This window comes from Salvia splendens, chromosome 12, assembly GCF_004379255.2.
Source record: "Salvia splendens isolate huo1 chromosome 12, SspV2, whole genome shotgun sequence".
NCBI classification, from domain to species: Eukaryota; Viridiplantae; Streptophyta; class Magnoliopsida; order Lamiales; family Lamiaceae; genus Salvia; species Salvia splendens.
This window is the reverse complement of record NC_056043.1, coordinates 12,699,146-12,713,364: the sequence shown is the minus strand read 5'-3', so window position 1 is coordinate 12,713,364 and position 14,219 is coordinate 12,699,146. Positions and strand designations below refer to the sequence as shown.

Sequence of the window (14,219 nt, the reverse complement as noted above, 5' to 3'; positions counted from 1 at the left end):
GAGATGCCCACGATGCCAACTGACTGGAGGAATCTCGGCGACAGATGAAATGCTGCAGGTTCCGTGATAGTCTGCGAGATCTTCGATGTCTGTGGGATGGATTTCATGGGACCATTCCCATCAGCTGAGGGGAATTTATATATTTTGGTGGTGGTGGACTATGTGGTCAAATGGATCGTGGCGAAGGCAACCAGGACTTGTGAGTCCAGGGAGGTGGCCAAATTCTTGAAGTCAAATATCTTTACCCGGTACGGAGTACCGCGGGCCGTCATCTCCGATCAAGGCACTCACTTCGTCAACCGGACCATCGAAGCGCTGATGAAGAAATATGGAGTCCACCACCGACTGTCTACACCCTACCACCCCCAGGCGAATGGTCAAGCAGAGGTGTCCAACCGAGAGATCAAGGCGATCCTAGAGAAGACAGTGAACCCGACAATGAAGGACTGGAGCCGCCGACTGGAGGACGCGCTCTGGGCATACCGGACCGCCTTCAAAACTTCGATTGGAATGTCCCCTTACCGACTGGTGTACGGGAAGATGTGCTATCTACCGGTGGGGATTGAGCATCAAGCCTTCTAGGCTATAAAGGAGATGAACTTGAACGCCGAGGCTTGCACTGGAGAGAGGAGATTGCAGCTGCAGGAGCTTGAAGAGCTTCGCCTCGATGCATATGATTCGGCCATGTGGTACAAGGAGAGAACAAAGACGTGGCATGACAAGAATCTCCAGAGGAAAGAGCTCAAAGTGGGGCAGAAGGTGTTACTCTTCCAGTCTAGACTCAAACTGATGCTGGGAAAGCTGAGATCAAAGTGGGCAGGCACTTATACCATAGTTGCCATACGCGCGAATGGAGCAATCGAACTTCAAGGAAGCGACCCTGATTCGTCTTCCTTCTTGGTGAATGGTCATTGGGTGAAGCCCTACAGAGACGGGAATGAGGTGTGCGTGGTGGAATAAATTCCACTACCCACACCTGAATCATTCCACTGATCGAGTATATCACCGAGATAGGTTTTGAGTGGTTGCTGGATATTGATGCAACTCCTGTTCCCGAGGCTCTAGCCAAGGAGTTCTTTACCACCTTCTGGTTCACTGGAGAGACCGACCTCGATGCCAGGAGCATCACTTTTAGGGTATTTGGCCGCCCACAGCAAATGTGCCTCATTGAGTTCTCCATTCATATGGGACTCTACAACAATGATCAGGTGGCCAACGGAGAGTGGTTTGGGCGCGACATAGGCCTCCCCAACAAGAAGGATGACTTTGACCAGCAGGCAGTCTGGCGAGCAATCAGCCACTACCGTGCTCCAGTGTTCAAGGCGTCTGAGTCCCGGGGAAATGACTCAACTTTATTTTACCCAATTAATACCCGCAAGTGTACGGGGTTATTGTAGCATTTAGCAAGCAAGAGTATCGTATCCCACAGAGACAAATAAGTGTCAACTTGAGTACCACGAACCAATTTCAACTACTATCCAGACAATCAGAAATTTTTTGGTTTTAAAACTAACAACTACTAAAAGCATGTAAAGTCAGAGAATAAAATAGAACACTTAAACACGAAAACAATTAAGAAAGCTGAGTAAGATGGTGGAGAAATATGCAGAATTCAAGGATCCGATGCACAACTCATAGCCTAACCCAATTGAAATCGATTTACCAATTAAAGTCTCTAGAATTATTGAATCAATCACACATGTAGATTAAACCCCCTCCCGAGGTGAGAAACCTGTAGATTAAGTGTAACAATTGAAGTCCCCTTCTAATTCTTAGACCTAACTCCCAATAGATCGATTAGATAACAGATTCCACTCAAAACCTCAACTCTCCCGAGTTCTATTGAATTAAGGTGTGAATTATTCTTCTTTCAAGATTAATTATTTCATCTCCCGATTACTCTAAGAAATCCTAAAACTCCCAATTGGTGATCAAGCAATTGTTAGGAAAAAGCACAAGAATAATTCAAATAATTACAAGAGCAAGATAAAAATGAAGTCAATTGGATTAATAATTATGAATCAATGCATCTTCACCAAGAATTCTACACAAAGTGTTAAGCTACTCATGTTCAAAGTAGAAAACAAACAAAAACTAAAGAAAACAATAGAATTCATGATACGGATTACAATTGGCGGAGGAATCGAAGCTTGAATCTTCAATCTTCTTCCAAGAGTTCTTGATAGAGAGAGTGTGTGTGTTTTTGCGGCTTGTAGAGAATGTCATCGAATAGCCCTAGCTCTTGCCTCTTATTTTTCCTCCAAAAATCGCGTCTGGAAATCAAAAAATCGTCAAACTGACGGACCCGGCCGGGTGTATTTATTGCATAGGAAATTCACCCGACCGGGTGGGATGCTACTGGACTCCTCGCGTGTTAAATGAGTCACCCGGCCGGGTGGCATTAATGAACTGGAAATTCACCCGGCCGGGTCGCCCTTGCTCGGCAGCTTCTGACCTTCGGCAGACTTTACGTTGACACCCGGCCGGGTGGAATTTAACCACATGATATTCACCCGGCCGGGTAGTTCCCTTTTTGCTGCATTTTCGCCTACTTTTTGCCTAAAACACTCAACAAACATGTGAACCCCAAAATATAGAGTAATTGGCTGGAAATAACCATTTTGAGCACCGAAACTCAATAATTATGCACATCAACATACCAATCACAACACTATAAATACGAGTTTGTCAACTCCCCCAAACTTAGACTCTTGTTTGTCCTCAAATAAGAATAAGAAATTATGAAAAACATACTCATGCATAGAGGTGGGATTGATGTATTGCTTCAGAAAATTTTTCAAAGCAAGCTCGAAGGTAGGAAACATACAAAAATCAATCAAACATTAATTGAAGCTACTGTCTCGTATATCACTTGGTGTCAATGCTCTCACAAGGTTTAGAGAGTGTGATTTTTTTCAATTTTCTTTTTTTTTCATTTTCCCTCTCACTCAAGTGTATAAGAGATAATATAAACACTCAAATCAAGTAACATGTAATGCTTACCATAGGCTTGCTCAACGTCAAACGTCTCCTCTGCTCGGATGTGAAAGTGAACCTAAGATCATAAAGGTCTTTATTCGGGTTGTAATGTAGGCTCTTTGGACGGTAGGGAACATTTAGGCTATAGTGACTGAAGAATATGCTTGAAGCACACAATCCAACACTAACCATTTCCAAAACAGAACTCAGATAAGCCCGATTTCAACATGCTTCCTCCTAGCCTCCAGGACCCACTTATTGCTGTCTCCAACACCACAATTTTTCATTTTTCCTTTTCCTAGACTTCGTCTAGCTTATACCTCCTATTTTTATTTTTGTTTCTTTTATTTATTTATTTTTTTTATTTTTTTTTGTTTCGAACCCCTTCCTTTACAAAAGCAACGATTGTGCTTCCCTTTTCTCAAGGCTTTCACTTTAGAGAGTGATTTAAGATATTACTTTTCAACAATCAAATACATTTTGGCTATGAGAGCTAACTAGGGATTTACAAGTGTATGAGGATAATCAAAGAATGCCTAACTTCATCTCCTAAGTTCACATCCACTATATATAGACTTGACATGACGAGAAGCAAGTTCTAGAAGTAAAAGCATGTACCCAATTGTATCACACATGAACAAAATATGGCTCAAATCTCAACGGGATTAGCATTGACCAAGCAAACAAGCACTTCACTCACAATTAAATCATGAATTGATCACGCAGGTCCCTAACCATTCTAACCAGAATTTTCAGGACAAAACAATTATCATCATCAGCTATCAACCCTTCTCTTAGCGCAAATTATCTTACATTCATCCATATTCGAATTCGAGTCCCACAGGCGGGACTTACACCAAATGACACCAAAAATCCAAAATTAACTAAAAGAAGGGAAAGAAAAAGAAAAACAATAATCTCAAGAACATAATCTTTAAACAAGCAGGGGAAGGAGCAACCGATCCACGTCAGAACCCCCCAAACTTATTCAAGACAAGGAATAGAATAAGTTTGAAGAGCAGTGGATGGTTGAGGTACCTCTATTCCGAAGGCGGCGGGAATCTCGCGTAGTAAGCTTGGTAGAAAGCCTGTTGTGCTGCATCACTAGCGTCGAGGCGAGTGTGCAGGTTTTGCAGTTGTTCCCCATAGTGATCAAGCCGGTTCCCAAAGTTTTCCAACCGGGTGTCGCACTGGGCTCTCCAAGCCATCGCCTCCGCATTCGCCTGATTCCAGCGGGCCTCTTGTTGATCATGGCTCACCTGAAGCGAGCATACTCCTGCTGCAATTTCCGCCAAATAGTCGTCCCTGGACGGTCTCCCCCGCGGTCTACTCCTCTTGGGCCGACTGCTTTGACCCACTTCGAACTCCGAGGCGGTCTCCTCACCTTCCTCATTCATGGCCGCCGGCGCATCTTGAATTTGCAGAGGCTCCTCGGGGATATTAGGCTGCGGCAAGTAGTCTGGTTCCATAAAGACCGGCCTAGCGTCTGGGGCACCTTCTCCTTGAGGAGGGTCATTTTCGATCTTCTCCATATGAGCCGGGGAGTTCAACTTCCAGTTCTCTTGGTAACTCCATCCTCCGACTGCGAAGAGCTGAGGGTCGGGGAATCTGATGCACATCCCCGGTTCTATCCTGAAATACCCCACGCCCCGGCTATCAACCATTATAATGGCCGCCCTCTTGAGCGTATCCCAGTCCAGTAGGGTGGGTCCTTGTATCCTGACCCCAAATTTATATGCGAAAGCTGCCACGATTCCCCCACAACAGAGCTTTCCCGTCGTCCTTTTCGACTGTCTCTCCAAGTGCTTAATCATGTAATGACCCGTGTTGATCCTCCTTCGGCTGAGCATTCCCCATAGTAAGAATAGCATTTCTGATGAAATGCTTCCCGCTTCTGTGTGGCCAAAGGGTAGGTAGACCAGGGCCTTCGCCATATATCTCAACACTGGGTTTCTGATGGCGTTGATTTTGGCCCTCGATGGATTGAAGGCCGCTTCAGTGGTAATCAATCGCCAGAACTCGTCCCTCCTATAATCTGCAGGCCGAGGGTCCTCCAAAAGGCCTTCTTCACCTTCTTCCCTCAACTGGAAGAGCTCGTTCATTTCATCGACGGTAAGATCGTGCGCTTCATTCATGAGTCGGAAGGACATCGACTCAATCCGTTTCCCGGAGTACTCCACCTTGAGTGTGGTGAAGAACTCTACAGTCAGGGCCATGTATGACCCGAACTTCCTTGCGAACAAGTGCGTGAGATGGCCTGCCTCGACGAGGATGTCCCAAGAATGTTTGATACCGAGGCCGTTGAGTGCGCTTCGACTCGGATATCTAGATGGCATGCTATCCAATGCCGCTAAAGCATCCCATTTCTTCGACTCACCTTTGTGGAGTGTGACACCCACTGTGCGAGGTTTTAGGGCCATGTGATGGGTACCTAGAATGAGGCATGTTAGAACAACCAAGTAAGGGAGATAGACTCAATCCCTATGCATACCAAATAAATAAGTAAGGCAAAAGCAATTAGGAAGATAGACTCGATTCCTACAATTACTTTCATCACAGACAATACCGAGGAGATAGGCTTAATCCCTCAAACAAATCACACAATGAGGGAGATAGACTCAATCCCTAAAACTCACAAAATCATCTACAACCCCCAATATAGAATTATGACTCACACAACACTTTCATCAACATTGATCTCGCAAGCAATAGCAAACTCATAACTTAAGCACCAAGCATCAATTGCAACAATTTAGCTCATGCACTCGTACAAATGAAGCACCTAACCAATATCAATTCAACTTGCATAAACTATAACATTCCTACCCATCACAAAATACAACTCCATATCCATGGATAGAGAAGCAGAGAGGTGAAGAACATACCTTTGTTGTGTAGATTAAGAGAATTCGAAAATTAGGGCTTTTTCTTTGAGCTCTTGAGTGAAATCCAACAATTGCACAAATTAATCGGGCAAAAATACTCAAACACGGGATAATGTGAGATGGGTGTGGTGAATTTTTGATGGGGGTGTGAAATTAGTGTGAATTTATGTGTGTTTTGTGCGAAAATTGAAGAGGAATAGAAGAGGGGGAAGGCGTCGGGTGAGAGTAGGGAAAGAGAGACCGGGTGTACCTGTTTTATCCTAGGTTTCGCCGAGTCGTACCCGACCGGGTGGATATATTGTACTTGAAAATCACCCGGCCGGGTGAGACTCTCTGGACCCTTCCTTCACAAAAGCAGCGACCCGGCCGGGTGTATATAATACACTTGAAAATCACCCGGCCGGGTGAAACTCTCTGGACTACCTCTTCGTTATTTTGATGACCCGGCCGGGTGTATATAATACACTTGAAAATCACCCGGCCGGGTGAAACTCTCTGGACAACCTCTTCGTTATTTTAATGACCCGGCCGGGTGGATATATTTGGCAAATAATACACCCGGCCGGGTGAAAACTTCTGGGCATTTTTTTGAGTTTTCCACAGCTAATCCTGCACAATGACAACTCCCAAGCAAAACCAACTCCACTTTTGATAGACTACTTAACACAAAAAAAACAACTAAGACCTTAAACAAAGAAAATTGAAAACAAAGAGACTCAAAAGAAAAGAAACAATCAAATAGCGATAAAGTTACCTACTAGGGGTTGCCTCCCCCTAAGCGCTTTTGGTTAAAGTCGTTAGCTCGACATCTCCATAGCAGATTACTGGGGCTCCAAGGAGAGTTGGAACACTTCTTCCTTCTGCTCCATAGTATGAAATTTCTTCACATTCTGACCATTGGCCGTGAACACTCTCCCATCATCAGCTTCAAGTTCTAAAGCTCCATTTTTCATCACAGTTCTGACTTTAAAATGGCCGGACCACCTTGACTTAAGCTTTCCCGGGAAGAGTTTCATCCGAGCATTGAATAACAACACCAAATCTCCCGGGAAGAACTTCCGCTTCTCTATCATATTATCATGATATGTTTTGAGTCGTTCCTTGTAGATAGAAGAATTTTCGAACGCCTCATTCCGGAATTCATCGAGCAAATTCAGATAGGATTGTCTTTCCTTTCCCGCCTTGTAGTAGTCGGCATTTAACTGCTTCACTGCCCAATATTACTTGTGCTCAAGCTCCACAGGAAGATGACAGGATTTCCCAAACACCAATTGGTAGGGTGACATGCCGATTGGCGTTTTATACGCCGTTCTATACGCCCACAATGCATCATCGAGCTTCAAAGCCCAGTCCTTTCTATTCGCATTCACCGTCTTCTCCAAGATGCCTTTGATTTCTCGATTGGCCAATTCAGTTTGACCATTGGCTTGAGGGTGATATGGGGAAGTGATTCGGTGCTTGACACCATATTTACTCAACACGACTTCCAACCACTTGTTCTTGAAATGAGAACCCCCATCACTAAGTAAGGCTCTCGGCGCCCCAAACCTTGTAAAAATGTTCTTCTTGACAAAGTTGATCACCACTTTGGAGGAGTTGACCGGAGTAGGGATTGCTTCCACCCAACGGGACACGTAATCGATCGCCAAAAGGATGTATTGATGGCCAGAGGATGGTGGGAAGGGACCCATGAAGTCAATCCCCCACACATCGAAAAGCTCTATCTCCACAATAGTTGTCATCGGCATTTCCTTCCTCTTGGAGACGCCCCCCGTTCTTTGGCATTTATCACAATGAAGAACGAACTGTTGACAGTCTCCATAGATGCTAGGCCAATAAAATCCGCATTGAAGTACTTTCATCGCCGTCCGATTAGCTCCAAAATGTCCTCCACTAGGACTTGAGTGACAGTTTCTGATCACCGCTTCCCATTGCTCATTGGGAGTGCATCTCCTAATCACCATATCCGCGCATCTTCTAAATAGGAACGGCTCATCCCAAAAATGGAACTTGACATCATGAAAGAACTTCCTCATTTGATGCTTGTTGAGGCCCTCTGGAACCACCTTGGCTACTAGAAAGTTCACAATATCTGCAAACCATGGTACGGAGCTCTGAGCATAGAAGAGATGCTCATCAGGGAACTCCTCATTGATAGGCTTCTTCAAGTTCTCCCCTTCAAAACAGTGCTCCAATCTAGATAAGTGATCGGCTACCACATTCTCACACTCCTTTCTGTCCCGAATCTCCAAGTCAAATTCTTGTAGCAAAAGAACCCAATGAATTAATCGAGGCTTGGCATCCACCTTAGCAAACAAATAGCGAATGGCGGCATGATCTGTAAAAACAATTGTCTTTGCTCCAATGAGGTACGGGCGAAACTTGTCAAAGGAATATACCACAGCCAACATCTCCTTCTCCGTGGTGGTGTAATTTGCCTGAGCTGGATCTAGAGTCTGGCTCGCATAGTAGATCACTCTGAACACTTTATCCCTCTTCTGCCCCAATGCTGAACCTACAGCCACGTCACTGGCATCGCACATAATCTCGAAAGGCTGTGACCAATCTGGAGCTATAAGTACAGGAGCACTCACCAACGCTTTCTTCAAAATTGCAAAGGCTTGCAGACATTCTGCAGAGAAGTTGAACTTGACATCCTTGGCTAGCAAATTGGAAAGGGGGCGGGCTATCTGAGAGAAATCCTTAATGAATTGACGATAAAACCCCGCGTGCCCCAAGAAACTCCTCACAGCTTTATCACTAGACGGTGGTGGCATCTGCTCAATCGCCACGATCTTGGCTCTATCAACTTCTAGTCCTGCAGCAGATATTTTGTGCCCAAGCACAATACCATCCCGTACCATGAAGTGGCACTTCTCCCAGTTCAGCACCAAGTTGGTCTCCTCGCATCTCTGTAATACTCTCGTCAGATTATCCAAACAATGATCATAAGAAGACCCAAAAACCGAGAAGTCATCCATGAAGACTTCCATGATGTCTTCCACCATGTCATGGAAGATGGACATCATACATCTCTGAAACGTGGCAGGGGCGTTGCATAGCCCAAAAGACATCCTCCGGAAGGCATAGACACCATACGGGCAAATAAAGGCCGATTTATATTGGTCCTCTGGGGCGATCAGGATTTGATTGTATCCAGAATAGCCGTCGAGGAAGCAGTAGTACTCATATCCCCCTAGTCTGTCAAGCATCTGATCAATAAATGGAAGAGGGAAATGGTCCTTCCTCGTGGCTGCATTGAGAACTCGGTAGTCGATGCAAACTCGCCATTCTGTCACCAATCTTGTGGCTATCATCTCATCATTGCCACCTTGAATCACAGTCATTCCACCCTTCTTGGCTACAACTTGGGTGGGGCTCACCCAATCACTGTCAGAAATGGCATATATTATCCCGGCTATCAACCACTTCAATACCTCCTTTTTCACTACATTTTGCATAATCGGGTTGAGCCTCCTTTGATTCTGAGCTTTAGGTTTGGAATCTTCTTCTAATAGAATCCTGTGCATGCAGACAGTAGGGCTGATTCCCTTGAGGTCCGAGATAGACCACCCTATAGCTCCCTTATGCTTTCTGAGCACTCGCAGCAGTTTATCGAGTTCAGTGGAAGTAAGTAATGAAGAGACAATTACCGGATACGTCTCATTCTCTCCAAGGAAAGCATACTTGAGGTGTGAAGGCAACGACTTAAGTTCCTCTTTCTTCTCTTCTTTCTCTTCCTCATCTGCCGGATCTTTGAGAGATAAAAATTTGTTGTTCCTTCTTGGAATCTCCCCAACAGAATTAAGAGCTCCCACAAAATGAAGTAGCTCTTCAGTAAATTCAGACACTTGCAGATTGTCTAAAGCCAGTAAAGACTGCGATAGGCATCGCTCGAGCCTGTCTTGATAAGAAATAGCATGGGCTACCTCTCTCACACAATCATCAATCACCTCGATCATGTTACACTGTTTGAACCTCCAAGCATCCTCGTCATCATATTTCTGCATCGCATCATAGATGGAAAATGTGATACTCTCATCATTCCGTCGGAGAGTAAGTTCTCCTTTGTGCACATCAATCAGTGCTCTCCCTGTGGCTAAAAGGGTCTGCCTAAGAGAAGTGGGACGTGCCTATCTTCCTCCATATCAAGTACTACAAAGTCGGCTGGAAAAATAAATTCCCCGACCTTGACAAGTATGTCTTCAATGATCCCCTTCGGATATGACACTGTTCTGTCAGCCATCTGCAATGATATAGTAGTGGGTCTGAGCACTCCAATCTTCATTTTCTGGAAGAACGAATAGGGCATTAGATTGATACTCGCCCCCAGATCACATAACGCTCTCCCTTCTTGACAATCTCCCACTATGCAAGAAATGATAAAACTTCCTGGATCCTTCAATTTAGCTGGTAGCTTCTTTTGAATAATGGCGCTGCAGCTTTCAGTCAAATTCACCGTCTCATACTCCTTCCATTTCCTCTTGTTAGAAACCACATCCTTCAGAAATTTGGCATAGCTGGGCATCTGCTGTAATGCATCCACCAATGGGATGTTTATCTGCACCTTCCTAAATATATCCAAGAACCTCGAGAACTGTGCATCTGTCTTCTTCTTTTGCACACGTTGAGGGTAGGGAATCCTCACGTCAGTGGAAGTGTGAGCTGCAGGTGGTGTAGGTGGAGTTGGAACCACATTCTCCTTAGATGGGGGAGTAATTTGTACTGTCTCGGTCTCAACTTCCTCGACTAACTCCTCCTCTTCAGGTGCCTTTTCCGTTACTCTGTCCTCATATGGCATTGCAGGTCCCTCATAACTTTTTCCATTCCTCAGCTGCACAGCTTTGCAATCTTTGGGATTTATGATGGTGTTCGAAGGGAATTTTCCCGGTTGAGTCATAGTACTCACAGTCTGGGAAATCTGGCTGATCTGTGTGTCGATGTTCTTCATATGAGTGGCCATGCTTTGCACATCTGTCTCAACCTTCTCCATTCTTTGGTTGTTCTGTTCCATTAGCTTGTTGGACTGTAGCATGAAAGACTTAAGTATGTCTTCCATGGTCATCTTCTTCGGATCATCGACCACTCCATTGGTAACCGTGAACCCCGGGGGTGGTTGCAGAGCATTATTGGGGTTCCCATAAGAGAGATTGAGATGCCCCCTGTTCCCAAACTGATTATATCCTCCACCCTGGAAGTTGGGACGTTGGTTATTGTAGTACCGGTTGTTGCCCCCTTGATTCACATAGCTAACATCCTCCATATTTCCTTGGGGCTCTTGAGTCGGTTGCCCCATTGCCATGCAGTCAAACTTCATAGTCAGCGCATCCAGCTTGTCAGATAGGGCACTCATAGGATCATGATCTGTTGTAGACGCCACCCTATGTACTTTACTCCCGTTGTTGCTCCATCCGTCGTCATTAGATGCGAGCTCCTCTATTACTTCCATGGCCTCATCTACTCCTTTCTTCAGAAAATTACCACCTGAGCTCAAGTTCAACTCCCGTTGTGCTTCAGGCACACACCCCTTGAAGAATGTTATGACTTGAACAGTTGGGGTTAGCCCATGGTTAGGACATCGCTTCATCAAGGCTTTGAATCTCGCCCATGCTTCTCTGATATTCTCCGCAGGGTTCATCTGAAAGGCAATGATCTCATGCTGCCTCTTAATCGCCTCACTGGGGGGATAAAACTTTTCTAAAAACTTCTCTACCATAGCATCCCATGTTCTGATTGAGCCCGACTCCAAGCTCTCCAACCAATCCTTTGCTGAATCCTCTAAGGAAAAGGGAAACAGCCTAAGTCGAATCTGATCATCTGTCACTCCATTAAACTTCGTAGTGTTGCAGATCTGAATGAACTTGGTGATGTGTTTGTTCGGATCATCTGTGGATTTGCCCCTAAAAGCAATATTCTCTGCCATCTGAATAAGTCCTCTTTTCAGCTCAAAGGTGTTGGCAGCGATGTTGCTATGGACAGTTGGATTTGCCTGGCCTTGGTATGCATACTGATTCTGAACAGGCACCACAGCTTGTCTATGATTGACTTGTTGACGCAGCTCCTCCAGCTGTCGTAGAAGCTCAGCATAATTGGGAGGAGGGGGTGGTGGACCGTTGTTTCCCTCTTCGTACTCCATCAGACTAGGAGAAACGGGATCAAACAAAATATGGTCCTGAACTGGTGATCGGATGGGTGAAAGGTCGCTTTGAACTGAAGATGCTCCTATGCGGTTAGGCGAAGAAGCTTGAATTTTCTGCGTGAGTCTCCTATAGGCGTTCCTCTTCCGGTTAGTTGCTTCGATCTCCGGATCGAAAGGTTCTAGAGGCAAGCCTTTAGAACGTGTGTGCATACACCTGAACAAGAAACACAAATGTGAGAACTCAAAAAAATTTAAAAATGAAGTAAAAAGAAACAAAAAGCAATAAAATCTGAAGTAGTAATCTTGATTATTATCACGATATCAAGTTATATAACACAAAATTGTCCCCGGCAACGGCACCAAAAACTTGACTCAACTTTATTTTACCCAATTAATACCTGCAAGTGTACGGGGTTATTGTAGCATTTAGCAAGCAAGAGTATATCGTATCCCACAGAGACAAATAAGTGTCAACTTGAGTACCACGAACCAATTTCAACTACTATCCAGACAATCAGAAATTTTTTGGTTTTAAAACTAACAACTACTAAAAGCATGTAAAGTCAGAGAATAAAATAGAACACTTCAACACGAAAGCAATTAAGAAAGCTGAGTAAGATGGTGGAGAAATATGCAGAATTCAAGGATCCGATGCACAACTCATAGCCTAACCCAATTGAAATCGATTTACCAATTAAAGTCTCTAGAATTATTGAATCAATCACACATGTAGATTAAACCCCCTCCCGAGGTGAGAAACCTGTAGATTAAGTGTAACAATTGAAGTCCCCTTCTAATTCTTAGACCTAACTCCCAATAGATTGATTAGATAACAGATTCCACTCAAAACCTCAACTCTCCCGAGTTCTATTGAATTAAGGTGTGAATTATTCTTCTTTCAAGATTAATTATTTCATCTCTCGATTACTCTAAGAAATCCTAAAACTCCCAATTGGTGATCAAGCAATTGTTAGGAAAAAGCACAAGAATAATTCAAATAATTACAAGAGCAAGATAAAAACGAAGTCAATTGGATTAATAATTATGAATCAATGCATCTTCACCAAGAATTCTACACAAAGTGTTTAGCTACTCATGTTCAAAGTAGAAAACAAACAAAAACTAAAGAAAACAATAGAATTCATGATACGGATTACAATTGGTGGAGGAATCGAAGCTTGAATCTTCAATCTTCTTCCAAGAGTTCTTGATAGAGAGAGTGTGTGTGTTTTTGCAGCTTGTAGAGAATGTCATCGAATAGCCCTAGCTCTTGCCTCTTATTTTTCCTCCAAAAATCGCGTCTGGAAATCAAAAAATCGTCAAACTGACGGACCCGGCCGGGTGTATTTATTGCATAGGAAATTCACCCGACCGGGTGAGATGCTACTGGACTCCTCGCGTGTTAAATGAGTCACCCGGCCGGGTGGCATTAATGAACTGGAAATTCACCCGGCCGGGTCGCCCTTGCTCGGCAGCTTCTGACCTTCGGCAGACTTCACGTTGACACCCGGCCGGGTGGAATTTAACCACATGATATTCACCCGGCCGGGTAGTTCCCTTTTTGCTGCATTTTCGCCTACTTTTTGCCTAAAACACTCAACAAACATGTGAACCCCAAAATATAGAGTAATTGGCTGGAAATAACCATTTTGAGCACTGAAACTCAATAATTATGCACATCAACATACCAATCACAACACTATAAATACGAGTTTGTCAAGAAACCACATTACAGAACCTGCCTCCGCCTATCTTGGCTGCAATCTACTGGGCCAAGCCAACACCACGGCAATGATTACCTTGGCTGAACTCTACTTCATGTGGTGTATGACGGAGCAGCGGAAGGTCCATCTGGGATTCTGGCTAGCCTACTCGATCAATCAGATCGCAACCTGCCCAGCACGTTATCTGAATGTGTGCCATCTCCTTGGCGTCTACCTAAGGAGGAACTGGAACTTGGAGAATCAAGAGACTGTCAGGTGCCCCCTTCGTTGCCCTCCTCCTGAACCTTTTGACATTGATTATTTTTTCAGAATACAGATGTTAGAGAAGGGAAGACAGGGGAGATTCCACTTCTACACTCTCGGCCAGCGTGAGCAGTCAAGAGGCCAGCTGGAAACAAGGTAGAGGCCTACTGAACTCCTAACCTTCCCAAGCAAGCATCAGAGGCCACAACTGGCGATAGTGGCCGCCCCAAGGGTCGAGCAAACAGAGGA

The 14,219-nt window shown here is 44.5% G+C and overlaps 1 protein-coding gene across 1 annotated transcript; it reads right to left on the bottom strand.

Annotated features, from left to right (window-relative positions):
* Positions 1-9,963: 9,963 nt before the first annotated feature.
* On the bottom strand, positions 9,964-12,213 carry LOC121757561. Its single transcript, XM_042153087.1, has one exon. The coding sequence runs from the start codon at positions 12,211-12,213 to the stop codon at positions 9,964-9,966; it is 2,250 nt and encodes a 749-aa protein (XP_042009021.1).
* Between the last annotated feature and the right edge of the window lie 2,006 nt (positions 12,214-14,219).